The sequence below is a fragment of the Candoia aspera genome, chromosome 7 (genome assembly GCF_035149785.1).
Source record: "Candoia aspera isolate rCanAsp1 chromosome 7, rCanAsp1.hap2, whole genome shotgun sequence".
NCBI lineage: Eukaryota > Metazoa > Chordata > Lepidosauria > Squamata > Boidae > Candoia > Candoia aspera.
The window spans coordinates 82,900,672-82,923,383 of NC_086159.1; the positions used below are offsets into that span (position 1 = coordinate 82,900,672).

At 47.1% G+C, this 22,712-nt stretch overlaps 2 protein-coding genes across 3 annotated transcripts in view; both read right to left on the reverse strand.

Moving 5' to 3' along the window:
• DUSP16 (dual specificity phosphatase 16) overlaps positions 1 to 22,712 on the reverse strand; it is a 618,435-nt gene that overhangs the window by 545,422 nt on the left and 50,301 nt on the right. The gene's annotated exons all lie outside the window — the stretch shown is intronic.
• Positions 655 to 13,341, reverse strand: PTHLH (parathyroid hormone like hormone). 2 transcript variants are annotated; one of them, XM_063309225.1, is made up of 3 exons: positions 13,196 to 13,341; positions 6,038 to 6,439; positions 655 to 1,033 (listed from the first exon to the last, which is right to left on the reverse strand). In XM_063309225.1, the coding sequence occupies exons 1-3, from the start codon at positions 13,303 to 13,305 to the stop codon at positions 1,024 to 1,026; spliced, it is 522 nt and encodes a 173-aa protein (XP_063165295.1). In that variant the 5' UTR covers positions 13,306 to 13,341; the 3' UTR covers positions 655 to 1,023. The 2 variants fall into 2 exon arrangements, with proteins under 2 accessions (XP_063165295.1, XP_063165297.1); XM_063309227.1 differs by lacking the exon at positions 655 to 1,033 and having other exon boundaries at positions 6,034 to 6,439.

Genomic DNA, 22,712 nt, shown 5'->3' on the forward strand with positions numbered 1-22,712 from the left:
TTTTTGTTATTTGTAAGGAAAGAGAGATTTTATATATGGTTGTAGTTTACCTCTGGGTAGGAGAAGTAGCAACATCTGCGAAGAACCTTACAATGAGGAGGAAAAATTTCTCTCTAATGGGAGGTCTTTAAGAAGCCCACCTCACATGTTCCAAGAGAGCTATGGGTTCCTGGCTTAGATGAAACTCCAACTGTCTCCTTTGTTTTGAGACCAAATTGTGTTGCTGGACGGAGGCTGGGGAGTCTCAGCTTCTCCCACCCCCACCCCCACCGCCCCTTATGGCCTGCCTTGGAAAACTCTGGTCGGTTGGTGATGCTTCCAGGGAAGGCTGCAGAGAGCATCCTGCTTTTTTTGCGCCAGAGCAAAAGCATCGTAAATGATTTTTAACTAAAAGCTAATGTGAAAAATGGAACTGAAACCAATGTAAACATGTTAAGTTTAAAGACTATTTTCAGATGTTGTAAAGGGAAAATGATTGTTCCTTGTCATTAAATCCTAGAGGACGCATTTTTCCTTCTGAGTCATGATGTTATTTTAATTAGATTACATTTTATTGGAGGCCTTTGTGTTCCTTTTTAACAATCTGTGAAAATACTGCCATTTTTTTTATATATATGCATGGAAGAAAAATCATTTTTGTATAATTGTCCTTGGCAACTCATTAAATCCAATCCAAAACCAGGAGTAGTTTATTTATGTCTTACCAACATAAGACATAAGGTATATCTAAAGTGCATTATGTTACAAAAAAATATAGAAAGTCAGCAGCACCAAGATAAAAGTTCATGGAAATAAATACATCATACAACACAATAAATTATGGTTAATGTGACAACAGGAATTGTCTAAGTACAAAATTTTCCCCCAATATTCACAATGTTCAAATGTGCAGTTTTGGAGAACCATCTGTGGCCAAGGTTTTATTTTGAATCATTTACAATATTTACAGATAATAAATACTTTCCATATGTTCACTATTACAGAACACTGGAATAAGTTTTCCAAAAATCTCAGCTGAGGATGTCAACGCCTCCTGCAAAGAAAAGCAAAAGGAAAGGGGGAGAGAAATAATTATTATTTTCCCATACAAAAAACTGGGCACATTGATAGTCTTGTCAACAGGTTGTGTCTGTTGGAAGAGTTGATGGACAACGTAGGATCAATCCAAGGATTTCATGTTACCCAGTCTCTAGGGTACATGGCTGTCAGCACAACAAAATTAGTAATGCGAAGTACGATGGAAGACATCTAAGAAGCTGATTCTTTGTAGCTGAATTTTTATTTACATATAGACTATGTTTGGATTAACATGCTAAACTTGGCTACTGAATTCACCCAGTTTCTGGGCACATTACATTAAACTGTAAACTAATGAAATGGCCTCCATTTGTACAATAATCAATCAACTACCAATCAAAGAGAATATTTGTAGCTCAGGGTTGAACTGTGGAGTCCTGGGTGCTCTCTGAGCCTTGTTGTTTTCTTGCAGACGTTTCATTGCCAGGCTAGGCAACATCTTGAAGATGAAACGTCTGCAAGAAAACAACAAGGCTCAGAGAGCACCCAGGACTCCACAGTCAATCAACTAACAAACAAAAACAGACCCAAGCTTAACATGTTGTGCAATACAGCCACAAGATCTTTCACTGATCTGGTTAAGAACATTGCACAAACATGGGCATTCACAAACAATAATTAAGTATGGGTCACATTTTAGATCACCAGTTAATAATGTTCCATTGAAGATAGACTAAAATTAGATGTGGACCAAAGAATCTTGATCAAGGCCATCTGGAAAAAGAAACCTGCTAATTTAAAAGTATACTCTTAAATCTACCAGCGGGCAAAAATAGCTACAAAGTGAAAAATCCGTTTGCCTAATGTAAACCAGGCTGCTAAGTTCTCTGCATATTTGTTGAGCTTTGTTTTCTCTGCTTGATCATACATATGTTATCTAGTTCAAAGTCTGTCGCATCTTGTAATCTATGTTTACCAGGACTGGCTACTGAGAATATATCTATTTGACTGGTAAGAGTCTTGGAGGCTGAATCCTGTGAAGAATAGTTAAAGGAATTGGTATGTTTAGCACAGAGCTTCTCAACCAAGGTCCCGTGGCACCCTTGGGTTCCATGAGAGGTCCCTAGAGGTTCCCTGGGAGATCACGATTTATTTTAAAAAATACTTCTAATGTGGGCAACTTCACATTAAAGAGGTAAGTTTCATTCTTTATTTTCAGTTTAAGAACACTGTTAATGCCTATATACAGGCCTACCCATGAAACGAATGTAATAATTTTGTTACTTCTGGCCTATATTAGAGCCTGAATGTGCAGGGGGTCCCGGAGGCCTGAAAAATATTTCAAGGGTTCCTCCAGGGTCAGAAGATTGAGAAAGGCTGGTTTAGCATAAAGAAGACAAGACTATGGAGAGACATAGAGCAGTCTTCCAGTGCTTGAAGGGCTGCAACAGGGAAGGTCTAGATTTATTCTCGTAGTGCCCAAGTGCAGGACAAGAAGCAATAGCTGAAAGCTTTGCAGAGGTAGTTCCAGTCAGGAGGAATTTCATGACCATGACAACTATTAAGTAGTGGAACAGTCTGCCTCATAGCATCATGCTGGCTCCATCACTGGTGGTTTTCAAGCCATGGTTGGATAGCCATTTGTCTGGGATGATCTGAGAATTCCTGCCCTGGGCAGGAGGCAGTTGGTCTAGAAGAAGTCAAAGGTCCCTTCCAGCTCGAAGTTTCTGTGACTCTTATTGGGTATATTTTAGAACAGCATGTTCCACATCTGGAATCCCATCTTCCAGACCACCCTAGTAGCCCTATTCCCATTGCTAGTTGGTCAATGCATGGTTTACCAACTGAGGAATGGAGAAGACACTCCCACTCTCACTGTGGGAGAGAACTAAAGCAACTGGTTGAATAAGATCTTCTAAGGATGTGGATGAGATACAGAGGACTTAAGATTATATCAATGTTTTTATAAACATTTGGTATCTATGCTAAGAACAATGAACCACCAACCTAGGGCCTAGGCTGTCACATCTAATTGTAGTTTGAGGGACTGTGTTATCGTGCCAAGCATACCCAGGATTTTGACACAACCCTCCAAAGGTATCTCTTATCTAGGAATCCATGGGAAGTTGGAGGAAACAGCAGATCATAAATCTTCAGGTTATTTGTAATCCCCTTGCTTTTGCCTTGTTTTTCTTCAGTGATTTGAATGGAGCTGGGATTTAATCTGGCCCAAGCCAGGGGGATTCCTAAATTAAACCTATAGTTTACTCTCCTGACAGTACTAGCATTTTTGGCAAATATACGATACGAGTAAATGTACTTGGCCGATGTAACAAGGGCGTATAAAGAGGCATTCCAGATAGCTGTGACATTAATGAAATTCCCTTTCTGCTGGAAACTTTCAAAAGCCTTAGCAGCAACTTTCACAAACATCACAAGATCCTCCTCTCTGGTTTGGAATTTACTAACTCGGCATGAGCTGACATACAGCACTCTTAGTTTACACGAATAACTAAGCGAAAGAGTCGTTGTAATACAAGGCGGGCGGCAGAGAAATGTGACAAATAAAATAAATTAATTAATTAAAAACAAACAAACAAGTAAACAAATAGGCAAAACCCTATTGCAGCTATGTTGGGCTAAGGACATCAGGTACCCATAACACATGAGAACTGGGTTCTCATGACGACAGCCCGTGTGAGGAGGGCTTCTTTGCCAGCAGAAGGCATTTCAGAGCTAGCACTAGCACCTCTACCCGTTTGGGGAACAGCCCTTGAAGACTATGTCTTCCTTGTACTGTTTGCGGCTTATAGAGCCGTCGCAATACGAGTTGGGTGGTAAAGGAATCTGATAAACCAACCAACAAGCCCTAGCCTAAGAATCACATCTTGCAAAAGAGGCTCTGAAATACCTCTTAGGTTAACATATGGAATCAGTGGCATTTCTTTTTAGATCTGGCATCCAGTCAATGGCATGCTATTTTCTCTCATCCTCTGCAACTCTGCTCCAACCCGTTTTCTGTTTCTATCGTCCTTCGTCCCCACTAAAGGATTGAATTAGATTACTGGTGGGTTTGATTGTATTAGCAGCACGGCACAAGATGTGACTTCCGAGGAATGAAGCGCAACTGGCTTAGTGAAGGGAAGGTGGAATTTTTGTGAAATTAGGCAATAGGTTGTCATTTTACTGGTACAGAATATCATGGACCCATTCACACCATGGTGTATTTATTGGATTCCTATTTGTACCACAATAATGTGGCAGTATAGTAGCTTGGGTTGTAAAAAGTTATTCAACCACTTTGACTTCAAAATCCATAATGACCACCAATTGGTAGTGGAATCTTATCTGAGATTCCAATTACATAGTTTCCTGGTTCCCTAAGATGCTGAAGGACAGGGGTGTCTGTAGGATGTGATCAAAACTGTCAACATAGTGGCCACAACAGTGTGATCGAAACTCTGCCTCTTTTTTTTATGTCTACCTACTTAAGGAATTCTGATCATGATCCAATTAATAAATCACCCTTTGTGCAATCCTTTCATTTGGAAACACACTTCTTGACTGTTAGGAGAGCTGCAGAAAACCCTAGAGATGGTCCTGTACCATTGCAATGTGCCAGAGTCAAGGGACGTGCCCTGCTGCAGCTGTGCCTTTCCAGGAAGTTGGAGAAAAAGAACGCACTTTGTGAACTTGCCATGAGTTGCAACAATTCAATGTGTTGTACTGCTGCAACAAATCTGATGGCGTTTGCAAAGTAGGTTCCGAAAAACACACATGCTCCTGCGAACCTTCTATTTCAGCTTTCCTGACTCTTCATTCCTAGGCTAGAATTTTCTACTCTTTCTTCTCTGTGTTTAAAGGACACTCACCAGATTTCTGTATATCCTTCATGAACCTTAAATATCCCTTTGAAAACTGGGTTTTCCCCAAGACATTCTGTACTAAGGTCACATCTTGACTTTTAAAAAAATGCTGGAAAATAATGGAACTACTTTCGAAATCAGCAATTTGAAGAAAAATGCTGAGGTATTAAATAGACGAAAGCAGAGTGATGTAAAGCAACTCTCTGGCTATCAAGCAGCAAAACTGAGAATGTGTCTCCTTGCAAATGTTCTCCTAACCGTTGTGTGATTAGTGCAGAAATATGCTCCCCTGCCGAGTCATGAAAACAGCATCAGATCTGGAGAGCAGAAATTCCACATTCCACTTGTTAGAAATGGAATCGTTCTTGATTCCATCTTTTTCTCAAATACCTGTCTTAAATACCACTTTGAAGCGCTGGGAGGTCCTACTCTGCTGAGAGATATTCTCATGGTGGCTGAATACCTCTGAGACCAGTCTGTTAGAAGGTCTGTGGCCTCTTTTGAATACAGTATTACCAGCTACACTTTAAATGAGTTCAGCTCTGCAAGATTCTCCTGCTTAATGCATTTGGCAGGTTATTCCAAATCCCTCATGCGTGAACAGAGTCAGCAGGTACCCAAGCGACAGGCTCGATATCCCGGCCAGCGCATGAGCATTTCACACAGCTGGAAGGGTCCGAGCTGAAAGGTACAGGCTGGCACTGCTGTGTGATTCGAACTGTCACAAGGGACACGTCCACAGAGATTAGCTAGAGGACAAAACCAGCCAGGTATTCAAGTCCATTACTGTATGCCTAATAATTTGTTTCATTATGATTTCAGAAAATGGTCTGATGTGGTAGGTGGAAAGCTGCCACGCTCAAGGCCTTCATTCCTTGAAAGCTCTTTGTTGTCCTGCATGACTGGAACATCTTTCTCTGCCCTTAGCATTTTCCAGCAGCAACGCTGGAACTAAACTAGCAAGTCCTCATGGCATCAGCAGGTATGACATAGAGAAACCCACCGCCGCGTTCTCTCCTGAGATTAAAAGCAACTCAGCTAAGGACACGAGAGGGCCTAGCCTGGGTGCAAAATTACCACAGAGGAATGGCAGGACCCTTGACCTTTTGCACAGACCCCTCTGGAAAAGGGGCCCGAGGGCGGAGCTGTGTTACCTTGTCTGGACGAGTGCAGCGCCCAAGACGTCCATTCCGCTGCCGGACCCTGTTGAGCCCAGCCAGGCCGAACGAATCCGCCGCTTCTTCTTGTCCTGCTCCTTGCGTTTCCCCGGCTTCCCTTTCTTCTTCTTTCCGGGGGTCTTCAGGGGCTGCTCCTTATACGTTTGGGTTTTGTTGGTCTCCTGGGTCAGGTACTTGCCTTCGTCATCGGTGCCGAAGCGGAGAGTGTAGCTTTTGGCAGGCACCGCGGGCTTAGGGTTCGGCGAGACCTCCGATACGGCTCGAATCTCGGCCGTGTTTACCCCGTCAATTAAGTTTTGCAGGAAGTTGCGTCTTCGGATATCTTGCAAAGACTTTCCTTTGTCGTGCAACAGTTGGTATTCGGAGACCGTCCTTTTGCTGCTCAAAAAAAGCAAATCCAGACATTAATGGACAGGGAAATTAGGTGGCTGAGCCACTTTGGCAAAACCAGTTTTCTCTTTTTGCAGCACAATCGCCGCAGCAAAAGAGGCCAGCATATTCCACCTCCCTCTGCAGTCCACACGCCTTCTTAGCTATTCCCTGCAGTCACAGAAAGTCTGAATTCGAAATAGTTTGCCAGTTATCCGATACTTGACCCATTTCTGATGAAGGATCAGAAGTAACCCTGGATAATTGCTGTGATATTGGGGAAGGGCACCCTTCAGATCATGGTCTCACCTGCTTAATGGAAAAAAATAAGTTTATGGGGACAGTGTTGGACCGAGATTATCTGCCACTGGAGCCCAAGATCACGTTGGTGCACCTGGCAACCTGGCTGTTTCGTATGTAACGCTCTCCAATTTTCAGAATATGTAGCTTCTCCCACACCCTAAGCTTTCTGAGGAAACTCCTCACAACAGCCGCTGCTGAGCCTTCAAAGTAACGCCAGGACAGGCCGCTACGGTAGATACACCGATGCTTCAGCAGTCTTGAGGCTCTTTCAGAAATGAGCTGTTTGCATTAGCTTTGAAGACATCTGCCTTGTCACTTTCCAATGCACCAAAGAAATGCATAGAAATGCATAAGGTCAAGGAAACAGATAAATGCAAACTATCAGAGGTGTTTGGGTAAATATGGTCAACTTCTATGACCGCAGTGGTCACTGCATGTTGTAGCACATGGGATGCCAAGGGTATCAAAAGGCATTTTGCTAAGTAAGGTGATAGCGTTGTTTTCCAGGCCCCCAAATTTGTACATAGAGGAGTCGCTAAAGTCATCACATGGCATAAAAACCTAGAGGGACACTTCAGGTACGTTAGTTTTCTTTTACGACTTGAAAATATGCCTTTCTTGCTTTTTCCTGGAAACAGCAAGCAAAGCTGAGCACATCTTGATGCACCTAGCTGTGGAGGTTTTTTCCTCCATAGCTCAATGTTTCTCAACCTTGGTGAGTTTAAGATGGGTGGACTTCAACGCTCAGAATTCCCCAGACAGCAGAGCTGGCTGGGGAATTCTGGGAGTTGAAGTCCACCCATCTTAAACTCACCAAGGTTGAGAAACACTCCCATAGCTGGTCTGTGATTGACTACTCCTGGGTACACTGTTTGGGCAGACAGGCTCTTGATCACTAAATGGAAAGACTCCCTCAAGCTCGGCTCAACTCCTTGTGACTCCTTAGTTTTCTTGATACAGAAGGCTTTTGCTGTTGCCTTTCCTTTCCAACTTCCCAGTATAACCTACGACTCTGGATTTTCTTAGTGGTCTTCCTCCAAGTTCTCACCAGGCTGAACCCTGCTTTGCTGTCTGAGATCAGCCACGTGTGGACTCAAGGCTACCAGGGTTTCTAATTAATGACAAGGCTGGTGGGAGACCTGACTTCTCGGGACCTTTCTTCTCTTTAACATCTTCCTGATGTTTACATCATGGCAGGTTTGATTTGCTTGAGCTTTCTCAATTTTAGGATAGTTAAGCAATGGCTTAAGCAGGCATTCTGAAATCAATCCATACTGGAAGAACAAGGAAGGTAGGGAACTGTGGTCCATAAAATACATATTGTGGTCCAGCAGGTGATCCTGAGAAATAATTAATGATGGGAATATGTGTGCTTGGCCCTCAGGGTAAGGTGGGTGCATTGTCAGTTGCAGGAAAAAATAAAAGGTGGGATTGTAGGCTATTCCAGTGGATGCCACAGATACCTGTCCTTTCAGTCTGCCAGAGCAGAATGCGCTAAGGCATTCATAGAGTTGGGTTCCCTGTGTGAATTTATGTGAGGACACTGATGTTTCTGCTCTATCGGTTTTCAGCTAATGGATAACCCCTTAACATCTTGGACATGTTGAAGGACGCCAGACTCCTCCTGGTTTTGGGCTACCACAGACTAACATGGCTTCAGTGAAAGGTATCAGGGATGGGATGAAATCATCTCAAAAGTCACTGAGAACTGGACATATTCTTAAAGCCAAGGCAGTCCCGATTACTGAAACAAAAGCAGTGTTATTACCACACAAGCCCCTTATGGCTTATAATAGCAGCTGATACCAACAACTGGGGGTGCATAGCTTGACAAGTATTAGGGTGCAATGTGAATTAATGTACAAGGAGCCTTGGGTCTGAAGATGTATTAAAGATTACAAAAACTTGGCTTTCAGTATTTGATCTGAGGAGCTTCCTAGACCAAATGTAGCATTCATGGCCAAGAGACAGAGCTATAAACTGGAAGCACTGTACTTGAAATCTCACTGAGACAGTCTCTTTGTATTATTATTATTATTATTATTATTATTATTATTATTATTATTATTATTATTATTATTATTCTCCCCTTCAGAATTGTGCAAATTACAGAGATGAGACATATAACCTCTTTTGAGCAGTTCAAGAAACTATATGTGTTTTTCATATTATATTTAACTGCTCATTCATCCATGGAAATTATCACAAGGTTATAGACAACACATGAAGGACAAGCATAAAAAAAATCCCTCCTGTAGCTGTCGGGATCAATGGTCAGTGGTCAGTCCAGCAAAATGCCAGTCCAGCTTAAATGGATGGCGTCTCTCTAGGGAACGTGACACAGTCCTGGTTAGCTGAAGATGGTTAAAGTCTGTGGCGTGAGCTAGACCGACAACCTGACTGGAAAGAGGGTTGATATCCTCCAGTGAAAAGGGGTAGCATTTAAATGTTTTGGGGTGAAAATGAAGTATACTGTTAGATGCCTTGTAAAAGCTAGCAGGAATATGTCTGTGACCACATTCATAGGTGCGCAATAGCTCAACCACAGTTGGGTGTGTTTTCCAACTTAAAAACGGCAACAGCTATACTGGGGGAGCATCACCCTTCATGCATTCCAGTTCATCTTACATATCCACTAGACCAGCAGCTTTAAAAATGCACAAGTGACTTATATCAGCTCTTGATCTAGAACAGCTTTTCTCTCATTGAATTCCAGCTCTTCAAAGCCACCCCTTAAAAATGTATCTTAAGCCACTCCATTTCTGCGACAGCCACTCTATCCTTTCTCTATGCCCTGCTCATTCCATTAAGATTGCCACTCTCTCCTTTGAATGGATCAGCATTTTGACCAGCTGAGTATTTTGGTGCCGTAGGAGTTTAGCCTGTTCTGCATTGTACTTATCAGATGGTCTATAGAGAGTCTATTACAGTCCTATTCATCTTTCCCAGAATGCACTGGCAGGCTAATGCCTCCTTTCTCAACGTTCTGAATTCTCAGCTATTTTGAACTTAGAATGGACCTGTAAATTCCCCACCACCACACCATATGGAGCATACAGATACCCCAACTCTTATTTTTCTCTTTCTTCCCCAAATAGTACTTAAGGCCCACTTGAGATCTTCTCTGCCATGAGCATACTTTTCTCATCTGTCAAGTCATTCTATAATGGATATGTACTTAATTTGAAATGGATTAACTGTTTTTGTCACAAGAGGCCCTTTAATCTCATAGAGGTCTCTAATCATGCAAATAAATCTAATTTTTTAAAGAGGGATCGTAAATGCAATAATGAGAGGCAGTTTAGTGTACTGGTTAAGGTCACTGGACTAGACACTGGGAGACTGGGAGTTCTAGTCCTGCTTTAGGCATAAACCCACCTGGGTGACCTTGGGCCGGTCCCTCCCTCTCAGCCCCAGGAAGAAGGAGGCAAGGGCAAACCACTTCCCAAGGAAACCCCATGGACCCACCCATGGAATTGCCAGGAGTCAAGGCTGACTCAGAGGCATCAATCAATCAATCAACCAATCAACCAATCAATTCAGTAATGGGAGAAAACAATGTTGTTAACAGACTAATCTCAGGTGTGTGTTTCTCAGTTATGGACTAACATAGACTATCTGACTGTGTTAGTAGAATACCGGTGGGGAATATATTAAAATCTCAAATTTTAGTTGTAAACCACCCAGAGTTGTTTGGGAGTCAGGTGAGATATAAATTAAACTAAACTACCTAACTGAATTCAAGTATCTCTCTGTTACTTAGTATGGAAATCTGGGCTTGTTTGATGAATGTATGTCACATCACCTGGTGCTATTCTCAAAGAGATAGGTTTTGCCAATGTATATTATACAGGCACGTTCTTTGAAAGAGATTATTTGGTAGATGGAAAGTTCTTGGGTCCAGCTATTCTAGTGGTGGCGCTGTTTAGCAGCTGAATATTCTGCATCAGGATCAAGGATCTTCAGGAAGATGGAGGTAGCATCAGCGCACCATGGCTCCAGTCAAGATGGTGGCCTCAGAACCATTCCTGAAGGGAAGCTGGTGGGAGACTGAGTCCAAAGGGGTGGGTGGGGACTCTGTGCTAGCCTCACTAAGTAGACCACGTCCAACCTTGCCCCTGGATCTCTTTCCCACTTTGGTGAGAGGAGAAAAGGCACCTCATTCTTTCAGACAGGAGAAGACAGGCTTCTAATAAGGTGCCCAACAAGATCTGCTGTGGGACAGATGCCGGACTAAAGACAGCCAACCTGCAAAAGATAACTTGTGGCAAGTGCCTTTTATACTTTGCATTTTAAAATCCACCTCCTGTTTTATTTTCCCTGTCTCCTGCAGCTGGAAGGAGTGAGAGAGGATGAAAATTCTGATCCAACCCTAATCCCCAGAGTGGATTGCTGGGTGGAAGAAACGGTTCCTAAAAATAGTGCCCAGAAGACTGAAGAGTCTGGAATTGTTTCGCTAACCCACTAGAGGTCCTTTCCAGCCTGTAATGAAAGGGAGTCTGACCCCAAACCAGATGCAGTTAATGCAATGCTAACATGCGGTGAGCAATTTCGAGGGAAGGGTTGAGAGCTTAGGGCTTCTTGCTGCCCAAAAGTACTCACACAAATTACTGTATACATTGTACGCCGCATTCACAGAGCTGTAATTCATTCTCAAGTACACCACATCATCACCACGGTCGTGGGGTGAGACTGCTAATCCCCAAAGGGGAACTGGTTAACCAGCCATCACTAGGCAGTGGCCACTCTCGGCATCTTGAGCCCCGTAATTACAACGGAAAACGTTGTCCTCATCCTCCCGAAAGAACCCGCGCTCTGTTGCTTCGCTCCGCGTCCCTTCTCTCTCTCCCGTTCAAGGATATCAAGGATAGGAATGCCGAGGAACTCTACCGATCTGTAAAATGCCCTCTGCACCTCCATGGTCATTCGCTCAGGCTGCGCCTCCCTCTACAATTTATTCTTTGTTTCCAGAGCGGGGACCTTGCTGGGAAGTTACTGCCTGGGGACCGAGACCGGCGGACCGATGCTGAGTTACGCATCCGCAGTCAGAACAGCTGTTCTTTCGGGCAACGTCTGACTTCTGCTGGGTCTGTCCAGGAACATTGCTTCCCCATGTGGGTTTCAGTATGAAGGCAAAGGGAAGGAGTGCAAATTTGCAAGCAGTATGAGAAGTGGGGGCGGGGGGGGGGAGGTCAAGCAAGGGAGAACTACTGCTTTGGAAGAGTGTGGCATCGGCCATGCAGAAGTCTGTGGACCTCATTCTGATCCCATAGAATATTTAGAGGGAGAGAATTGGTGCAAATTCAAGTGAGGAGTTTCCGCATTGTTACAGTGAGCACCACAGTCTCCAAAGAACAGTCTGCTCAAGATTAACTTTTTCTGCATTTCGGAGACTGTCTGTGTCTTTCCCTCCTAAGCCGGTAACTTTATACCCAGATTCTGGATCACCTAAGAAGAATTAAGCCCAAGCAGAGACTTTGTAGGATCCTGGTCTTCTGTAACGCGGGACCCACCAGTGTGGTAAAGCCGCAGGGCGGAGTTATTGATCGGGGTGGTTAATCATGCTCTCCAGTCATCCGATTTGTATCGCTATTAGACGGTGGGAGTGAGGGGCACCTGAGCATCCCGACTTGGAGCCGGGGGTCTGTTCTCATGGTCTCGCTCATGCCGCCCTGGTCTCTCCCGATCACCGGTTGAACACAAACGCGAGCATTTAAGGCTCTCTGGCACAAGCCCTAAATGAAGGTGAGAGCGATGACTTAAGTGCTGTGTATTTTCTCCCAGAGCGCTCTCCACATTTCTGGGATCTGGGCCAATGTGCCTATGGCCGTCTTTAAGCACCAGAAGTCTATAATGTGCCTGCTAAGAGAGTCTGTAATAAAAATGCAATCTCTGAGCGCATGTAAACATGCACACGGGAGGCTCTGGCTGCTTTGACACTCCCTCCATTCTCTCTCTGACACACCTCCCATGTCCTTTAAGGACAGCTATTGTTCGTTTGACACGCCGCAAACAAGCGGGTTGGGGGGGTTGGTGTGTTTTCTCCGTTCGCAGTTTCTCCAGAGATTCTGGTATGGCTAACGGCCTTCATAATTAAAAAGTTAAGCATCTCTTATTGGGGGAACAGAGAGAAAAGGCGAATAGAAGATCAAGAAGTTCGCAGCGCGTTTTTGGAAGGGACCATCTGCTACCAGTTCCGTGACTCAGTTTACCCCAAACCCTCTTCTCTGCCTTCCTCTGAAAGGGCACAGAAGCTCCGAGGCTTCTGCGGAGGAACTCCCCACGTTGAGAAAGAAAGAAAGAAAGAAAGAAAGAAAGAAAGAAAGAAAGAAAGAAAGAAAGAAAGAAAGAAAGAAAGTCCGGGGCTGCCCCTCGTTCCTGCGGCGGCGGGGCATCCCAGGCGGAGGGCGCCCCCAGTCCCTCCCCGCGGCCGGACGGCGAAGGAGCGAAAGCGCGACTCACAGGCGGCGGCCGTTCCCCGGCCCTCCTTCTAGGGACCGGCCGTGCGACGGGAGGCAGCAGCTCAGGAGGAAGACGGCGAAGCTCCACCGCTGGAGGTGTCCGGGGAACATCGTCGCTCTCCGGCGGAGCTGCGGGACCTGCGGAGGAGAAGCGGCGCTGAGCGAGTGGAGCGGCAGGGCGCGCGGGCGGGAGGGCTGGGGAGGAGGGCGCCAGGCGCCGCTCCCGCCCCCGAAGGCGAGCCAGCCGCCCAGGCGGCGCGGGGTGGGGGCGCGGCGGAGGCCGGGACGCCCCTTCGAGGAGGGGGCGGAGCAGCAGGAGGAGGAGCGGGACCCTCCAGCCAGCAGGGGGTCCCCACCCCTATCATGCCCGGGTCCAGAGCCTCCCCCCCCCCCGCCCTGGACAGCCGCGGGACGAGAAGGGGGCGGCGGCGGCGGCGGCGGCCAGCCTGGGAAGCCGGGAGAAGCGCAGCCACCCCGCTCGGCCCCACCGCCGCCTCCTCCGGGAACTGGCGGCCGGGAGGGAGACCACCCGCGGCCCTGAGGGAAACGGAGCCCCGGAGCGGGCGAGGCGGGTCCTGCAACTCACCGCCCAGCTGCCTCTGAGAGGCGGGTGGGGAGGGAGGCTGCTAAGCAGGGCTCGGTGTTTGAGGCCCACTCCCCGCACGCAGAAATCCAGCGCAGCAGCGGGAGGCCAAAGCTGGGGACAGGGAGGGTCGCCCCAAAGGAGGAGGGGTGGGTGCCGGGGTCCCTCGTCAGCTTAAGCCTCGCCAGGCAGCCGAGTAGCAGCTCCCAAGCCCACCGCCTGCCCGCCCCACCCTCCAGGTGCGAATCGCGCAGATGGACCGGGCGGGGAGAGGCGATGTGGCCGCCCACGAATCGGATCCCCCCGCCCCTGAGCCCTTACTCCTACCCATCCTGGTCGGGGCACATGGGAACCAAAGTCCAAAGCCACAAGAGGGACCAGATCGCCTACTGGAGGTGGTGGTGGTCAGGGCCCATCTCGCCTGCCCGGCCCCGTCGTGCCCAAGCGCCCCAGGACCCCTCTTGCCAGCCAGGAGTCCCCGCCCGCCAAGGAAAAGCAGTGCTCAGTGCAAGTCCAGTTATGGGGGGGGGCGGGGGCGGGCAGAACCCCCTCCTGTCATTTTCCCACGCGCCTGTAGAAAGTGCCCGGAAGGAGCAGGTGGCTCTTCATCTCCGCCCCCCCCCCCCGCATTCCTCCAGGAGGCTCGTCTGGTTTGGAAAAGCCGCCCAAGCACCCCCCCCCCCCCCCCGCCCTGCCGATCTGGAAGCCACCCTGAGGGTGTCACGTCCAGGTCAGGGCGCCATCCGAGACGAGGCCCAGGCGGGACACGAGGCCACGCCGAGGCACCGGCTGCCCTTCGCCGGTGTCCGGGGGTGGGGTGGGGGGAGACTTCGACCTTGAGGAGCTGCCAGCCAGTGTTGCCTAGTCGTCCCGCCGCTGCCCGCTTGGGAGCCACAGAAGGCGCAGGGGCGGCCCAACCGGCTCGGCCCTTGCAAACGGAAGGCCGCCCAAGGGCCGGTCTGCCCCAGATGCGGACGGGGGTCGGGCAAGACTGCGCAGCTGCTCAGTCAGGCCGAGGGCGGGAGGGCCCCTTCTTTGATGCTTGTGCCCGCTCAGCCCATCAGCTCAGCTCCGGTCGTGTGCGAATCGCGGCAGGGGGCACTGTCGTGAGAGAGCCGCTCCCGGGCCCCCCTCACCAAAGAAGGTCTCTCTCCGGGTTCGGCTATCTCCCGGGGCGTGGGCAGACGCGACGTGGCCCCTCTGCCCTAAGAGCGTCGTGCGCCCTCGCGCAGCCTCCCGCGAAGCTGGAGGGGGCGGACGGGGCTGCGCTGGCTGCTGATACACGGGAGGCGGTCTGCCCGTCCTGTTGCTTGTGGGAATGCGGCCGCAGGCGGGCCGGCCGGGGCGAGCGCCCTGCAAGGAAGGCCGACCGCGGCCCCGCCGGCCGGGCCGCCAGAGTTGATGGAGCTCTTCGTCCCCCGTTCTCAAAGGCAACGGACGGCGCCCCGGGGCTGTGCTCCCCGCTCCCTGCTCGAATGACTGGCGTCAGCTTGCCGCTCAGGCACCTCGCTGCGCCCGCCCGTTCACCCCTCCGCCCTCCGCCCCATCCATGCCACCTGGCGCTGCGGGGCAGAGACTTTCCCAAAAGAACCCCGTCCCCCAGCCTCAGCCCTCGGGGCGCTGAGCAGCTGGAAACCAGCAAGCAACACCTGGGGACGCGCTCCCTCTTCACCTTCTCCATGGCCGCCCCTCCTCCTCCGCCTCCTCCTCCTGGCTCGCTCGCCCCTTCGGACTCCGCCGGGCAGGGCCGGGCGGTGCCCCCGAGGCTGGAGGGATCCTTCCGCAGCGGGTCAGCAAACGCGCCGGCGGGGCGACCTCTCCCCTCCTTTCTCTCGCTAGGAAGCTGTGCGGGAAGGGCAGGTGCGCCTCGCCGCTCGCTCTCGGAGGCACTGGAGGAGCCGGGCGGGATCCCGGGGTATATAGGACCCCGGCCGGGGGGGCTTGGCTGGGCGACCCCCTCGCCTCGGCCCTGAGAGGGGGAACCCGGGCCCGGCGCACCCTGCCAGGTTCAGCCAATCGCGGCGCGAGGGAGGGGCTCTCTCGCCGGGCCGTTTTCCCCCCTCATTCCTGTAAACAGGAGAGCAGCCTCTGCCCTGCCTTGCCTTGCATTGTAAAACTAGTTGCCACTTTCCCAGCGAGGAAGAGCCAGGCTGTTTGCCGGAGCCTCACCTGGTCGTCCGCGTGGTTTGTTGCGGCAAGGAGCGTTTCCCTGCGACGTACTTTCTTGTGGGATGTCTAGAAACAGGTGGGGGGGGGGAAGGGAGGGGGGGGGAGGAAGGAAAAGGAAGGGAAGAAGGGAGGGAGGAAGGAAAAGGAAGGGAAGAAGGGAGAGAGGAAGGGAGAAAGGGGGAAGAAGAAGGAAGAAAGGAAGGGGAAGGAAAGACCTTCCGCAAGTCTTCTAATGAATGGCTTTCAATCTCGAGGAAGGCAAAGTGTCAATCATTCAGTTCAGAAAACCTGCTCCTTCGATGTACAGCTGCACGCTGAGTGCTGTTGGCGCTTATTGTGTAGACTGTGGACCTGGCAAAACCCCAAAGGAATTAAGGACAAGAAGAACGTCGCGGCTCCGGAGCGCGGGAGGGAGCGCCTGGGGCCAGCTGGTGAGACCCGGTGAGCTGTCCATGGTGGCTACCGCCCAAGGACACTCCGCAGACGGACGCTCTTTCGCCTGGCGGGTCGCAGGCAGTCGTTCCTGGAGGGAAGATGTCTTCCCTGGTAACCCCATCCCTGGCTGACACCTGGGAGGCAACGACCTTTGGAGGCTCCGAAATGGGCATCGTGGACCAGCTGCTGAACATGCATAGGGTCCCTCTGGGAGACAATATGTGGTCTAAAGCAGTCATTTACGCTTCCCCCTGATCTTTTCTTATTTGTGTACCATCTTGGAGCTCTAGTCCCGCCTTAGGCACGAAAGCCGGCTGGGTGACCTCGGGCCAGTCGCCCTCTCTCAGCCCAACTCACCTCACAGGGTTGCTGGTGTGGGGAAAATAGGAGGAGGAAGGAGTAATAGGCATGTTCGCCACCTTGAGTTATTTACAAAAATAATTAAGGTGGGATAAAAAAATAATCTTAAAAAAAAATTCTTCTGGTGACTCAGGAATTCACGGAGGACCCAAAAGTGGCTATTTCCATCTCTCTTGGCCTTATTTTCACCAGCTTTGGTGTATCCTATTATGCCTCAGCAGGCACCTCTTGCTCCTTCTAATGGCTGTGTCCATTCTACCCCACTTGGAATTTCTTCCCAGAACTTCGCTTTTCTCTCTTCTTCCAAATTCCTTCCCAAAACTGATATTTTCAGGGAAGCAATGTCTTAACCTTTGGTCATATGCCAATGAAGATTTTTAGTCATCCAGGTGGAATTGTCTGTAGGTTGAGTCAAGGCAACTGGATTTCTTTCTTTTTGGTTGGAACGTTTTGCTGCTTGTCCAAGCAGCTTCCTCAGTCTGGGCAAAGGTTGGTGAGGGGACCCAGTATATGTCCTCCAGGGTGGCTGCATTGTCCCTACACCTGAAGGGCTTGTTAATCCACACCTCCATGGCACAATTAACAAGCCATTCAGGTGGAGGGACAATGCAGCCACCCTGGAAGACATATGTGGGGTCCCCTCACCAACCTTTGCCCAGACTGAGGAAGCTGCTTGGACAAGCAGCAAAACGTTTCAACCAAAAAGAAAGAAATTCAGTTGCCTTGACTCAACCTACAGTTAACCTTTGGTCCTTGTCCCAATGAAAGAAGTGTGACAGTATTTAACACAAATGTCTAATTGCCTTTGACCCTTTCCTTACCAACCTTCCCTTGGTTGTCATCTTAGCAGGAAGGAACTGGCATAAACTCACAGAAAAGCAGGTGGGAAGCGAATTGCTTCACCCTCTGACATTCCACTGTTGGGAAACAGCAGCTGGGAGCAGGAAGGAGCTTTGCAGATCCTTGGTCTCTCTCAACCAAGTCAGGTCTGTGCAAGCAAAGACGCAGTAAAAGGCCGCCCTTAATCCAGAGTAATTAAAACCATGTAATACAGACAAGGTTGTACATATGACAATGGATGCATGTGTGTGCCTATACTAAAACAGCAAATTCCTGAAGTTGAATTCTAGCTTTTCACTGTCATGTTAAACACAACACTGTTAGCATTTCACTCAGTCGTTAGACTTCTTAGACTTAGAAGACTTTAGAACAGTGTTTCTCGGGGAATTCTGTGAGTTGAAGTCCATACACCTTAAAGTTCCCAAGATTGAGAAACACTGCCTTAGAAGAACAAATACCATGTGCCGAGTGTTACTCTACTCAAGAAAGTCTCTTGGTTTTTAGTGGCTGCAGGGTGCAAGAACCATGAGGAGTAAGGTCTCTGAAGGACTATATTGTGGTCATCTTGTGAGACCATCTTCCAAAGGTCCTTTTGCCACCCAACTTGGCTACTGCAGTGTGGATATTCTCAGGGTGGCCCCTGATTTACAGAATGCTGATCTCAGAAAGATTAGGATATCTTTAGAGCAGCTTGCAAACATTCAGCAAAAACAAAAGCCATAATAGAAATCAAGCTAACGTAACTGTTAATCGTCCTGAGTGTGTGTGTGTCACTGTCAGTGCAATGCATTTCCTCCCAGCTGGTGGGATGTAGCCAGTAGTCGTACAGTATGTTGGTTGGAAGACAGTCTTTAGATCAGAGCTCCTAGCTTGCATTGGATAGCATGAGAACAGTTGGGTAAAACTGAGGTCGTGCTCAGGGATGTCTGCGGGATATGGTCAAAAAGCTCAAGACAGTGACCACAATAGTGCGATTGGAGCTCTGCCAGTTTTTTACGTGTGATGCAAGTAAAGGGGGGGGGGGGTTCAATTGCATGGTTGTGTCCAACGTCTTGATGTTTTGACTCTCATGGACATCCCTGGAGAGCAGTGAAGATGGGAAAGTAGTGGATCCTATAAATATGACTGTGTGACAAAAGCTAAAATTTTCTGAGTAATATTCTTCTGAATTACATACCTAATATATGGAACTTGGCAACTGGACAATGTAAATGGATTCTCCATGCCCTTACTATGGCCAAAAGACTGATATTGCACCATTGGAAAGATAAATGTATGGTCCATTCGCTCAAGACTTAGTTATACTTGCCACCTATAAGATGTAGGCGTTATATGGATAAGTGTTATGAAATAGGGAGTTGAAGTCCACACATCTTCAAGTGGTCAAGGTTGAGAAACTGCCTTAACCCACGTGAGGGTTTCTTGGTCTTGCTTTTGAAGTGCATAATGCAAGTCCTACCAGTCTTGTTCGCCGGAAATATTTTTTAACATCAAAGGCTAGAGTATAAACTGATATAATCGGTGATGACAGTGGTTGTATGGCAGAACGAGCTGTTCTGTTTGCAATCATTCTGGGAAGTGAGTTGCATTCTTTAAGCAGCATGCGTGGGAATTCACTGCTACCTCATTTAGCCTCTCCATGATCTTTTTCATTACTATAATCAATTTTGAAATTTGAAAGAGGAGAGCACTTTGTGTTTCTTCTGTGTATCATTCTGGCTCTAGATTTTATTACCTTTTTAGGGAGTGGGGTGAGGTTCACGGGCAACCACAATGTCAAGACAGGTATATACAATTTTAAGATATGAAACAGGCCTAGAATCCTAGATATCAGCTGCCAAGCTTTTCCACACCTTTTCTCAGATGCCTTTTGACAATTTCCTACCATCTCGTGAGAATGGCTGCCCTGAATCTTCTTGAAGCCCCACATTCCTTAATGATTTACTGATTTGTATATCTATTTATTTGCACAAGTTCTGTGCCACTACAGTCTCTTGAGCCAGACCATACCATGGTCCCTAGAGATGGGCTATATAACCATGATTCACAGAGGCTTTATAATTACATCCCAATGTAATTGCACACAGTTTTGATCAGGGGCTGTAAAAAAACATGATTGACTTATTGAAAAGAAGAGACTTCAGATCAGAAATCTCCCCCCCCCCCATTTCAACAGAATTTTTCTGGAGTTGGGATGGCACACTAGGTGTTCTTGGACTGATGCAACACATCTGTAACAGAGAGAATCCAGTTTATGATCTTGAGCTGCAGTTGGGCAAGATGCACTTTTTTGCATGAAGTTTTCCTAAAAGGCACATTTTCTAAGTTGCAAACTCTCTCATAAGATTGGGATAAATGTACATTCTCTTTATATGGTCTTGGGAGGGTCATGTTGAATAAGTTCACATTAATGTGTCTAAAATGCGTGTCACAAAAAGTAAAAGTAAAGGGGATAAAATAAAATGATCAACTTGTAAGAACTGGTTTTAGGAAGCTTCCAGCCTAGGGAGACCAGGCAGGTGTGTTCTCTCTCTCTCTTTCACACACACAGAAACACGCACAAAACCAAGCTAATCTGAACCCCGGTAAAGTAATCCACATACTCTGCTTTAATTAAACAATTTGGATCAGTCTTTGTTAATAAGAGTACCTCAATAAAATAGCACTTTTAATAACAGAATACCTGGTTTAGACAGGTTGATTATGGAATGCCATTTTCTCTTGAGCACTGTGAGAAAAGTCGAATAGGCTAACCTCATACCTCAATTTGCATGTCAACTAATGATGCTTATTGTTCTGTGTAATTGCATCAGAGATGGGTTCAAATGAAAAATGTCTGTTCGCTTAACTAGCTCTTTGATTCTTGCCTTGACAGACACCTTTTTCAAGTGCCACTAAAAGAAAAAACAAATTGAGATGTAACAAAAATGCTCCCTTTTTAAACTTACAATGACTTCAAAAGTTGCCTTAAATGCTATAGATGTGAAAAACATTATACAGACATTAAAATATGTTGCTTGTTTGGTATTTCATGAATTCTGGAAAATACACAGATACATTACTAGAGATCTCCCTGCAGGGATGTCCATGGGGGAAATTCAAAAAAGTCAGGATGGCATCCACAGCAATGGAACTGAAGTCTGTTGTGTGTTGTGTGTGTGATGCATATAAAAAGGAACAGGGTTTTGATTACACAGATGTGGCTGCTATATTAAGTTTTACACACAGACACACATCACAGACCCTGCTTCTTTACTACACTTATGCTATGTTCTTCCACTTACATTTTATACCCTTGTCAGCTGGAACCTTAAGTCTTTCTCTTTAAGAAACATTTGTTGAAAGTGCAACTCATCAACGTCCCAGGTTATAGCAGCTGTTCTTTCTAGCAATTGAGTGCAACAGGTTCCAACTAGGTTAGGAGGGCAAGAGGTATGCTTTGCTTGATTTTTCTATGTCTGTCGTACTATAGCATTTAAGCAAAAAGCAAATTTGCTTAGATATGGAGGGAGGTATTTTAACTGGATTAGGGAAATGTCTGTGTGCAAGAATGCATATTGTTTTGAGACCGTGAGCTCATAACTTTCTAAATAAGGATTTTATTACTTAACTCTCTGACAAGTGCGTTTTTGTATCAGTATGAATGTATGCTTGTGTATATTTTGAGCCCCAAAAGGCCTTTTTAGATTTGTTAAGCGAAAACAAGCTAAGTGTGTTTTTAAACTGGCTTGGCTAAATATCATATAACAATGCAATGTTTTTAAGTGATGGAATTGATTAGCAAGTGAGTGTTTTTACAATGTTCCCCTTTTATTGTTGATGGCATGGGTGTATGTTAGTTCTTCCCTAAGACTCTCAGTCTTTTTTCAAGTTCATGGAATACCAAACAAGCAGTCAATTTAAATGTTTGATAATGTTTGTAGTTTCTATAAATATTTAACACAAGGTTTTAAGTCACTGTCACTCCACAGGCAAGTGAGCATTTCCGTAGTGTTTGTCCTGTTTGCTATATAGTGTATGTTACAAATGTTGCTATATATTTTTACTGTTCCTTTTGGGGGGACTTGAAAATAGGGTCTATCTGAAAACGAGCTGAGCCTGGTTCGTGGGCACTAAACTCCCTTTTGGTTTCATGGGGAATTTTCTGTTACGTCCTGTCTTTTTTCCCTCTTGAAAAGGCATGCAATATGTTCCATATGATGCATGTACATGCATCTAGAGAGCCAGCATGGTCTAGGGGTGAAGACCCTGAGTTAGGAGTGGGGAGACCCATGTTCCAGTTCCCCCTCAGCCGTGGAGTCGGGGGGGGGGACTTGTTGAGTCGCTCCCCCTCAACCCTAATCAGCATCAGTGAGAAACCGGGCAATAAAAGAAACCCTTTTGCTGCATCAGGCACTGAAGGGGTTGCTATGAAAAGAGTGCAATGCGAAACAAGGGGACCCTGCAATCACGTGGGACAAACACCACCAGCAGCACAGCTTATTCCCCCCTTTCACAACACATGGAGTGGGATACACAAGAGATGAAAGAGCATCTGTCGGGCCCTTGCCTGGGTCACGTGTATTTGAGTTCTCCAGTGCTGTTTTCCTGGCCTCTTGCAGGAGCCCAGTTTTTCTTCCGTACAACGGTTGTCCTTCTTCTGGAGGTGCCGCACATAGAGAAAATGCCACACACCCAATAATAGCATTGTAGAGATTGATAAAGGGGAAAATAGGAAAACGCAAACTTCAAAGTACTGATGCATGAAATGTAGGACATCTTGAGAAACCTGAAGACCTTAACTATCCATATTCAGTTATGATACCTCCATATCATTCTGTAGAAAAAAGATACTGATCTTGTAATCTGCTTTGATTTAAATGAAGTTCTTTCATTTGTGCAGGTGTATACCCTGCCTTTAATTCTGGAACTGAAGGTGCATTACATGGGGCTCCAATTTTCCCCCACAACAATCATCCTGTGATAGGCTGGGCTGAAAGTCATCTTGGGAACTCCCATTGTTGAAAGTAGTTCAGAACCTTGGCCCTGGGGTCAGTCCTACCTACATCACATTCCACAAAATTCCTAAAATATTATTTGTAATCATAATTGGGAAGGCCTGAGGAGCTTAAAAAGGCATTATTAAATAAGT

Excerpts from the sequence above, each read along its gene's own strand:
- PTHLH (XM_063309225.1), bottom strand. The coding sequence starts at position 13,305 with ATGTTCCCCGGACACCTCCAGCGGTGGAGCTTCGCCGTCTTCCTCCTG. Across the intron at positions 6,440-13,195 it reads CCGGGGAACGGCCGCCGCCT|CAAAAGGACGGTCTCCGAAT; the intron begins GTGAGTCGCGCT and ends TTTTTTGAGCAG.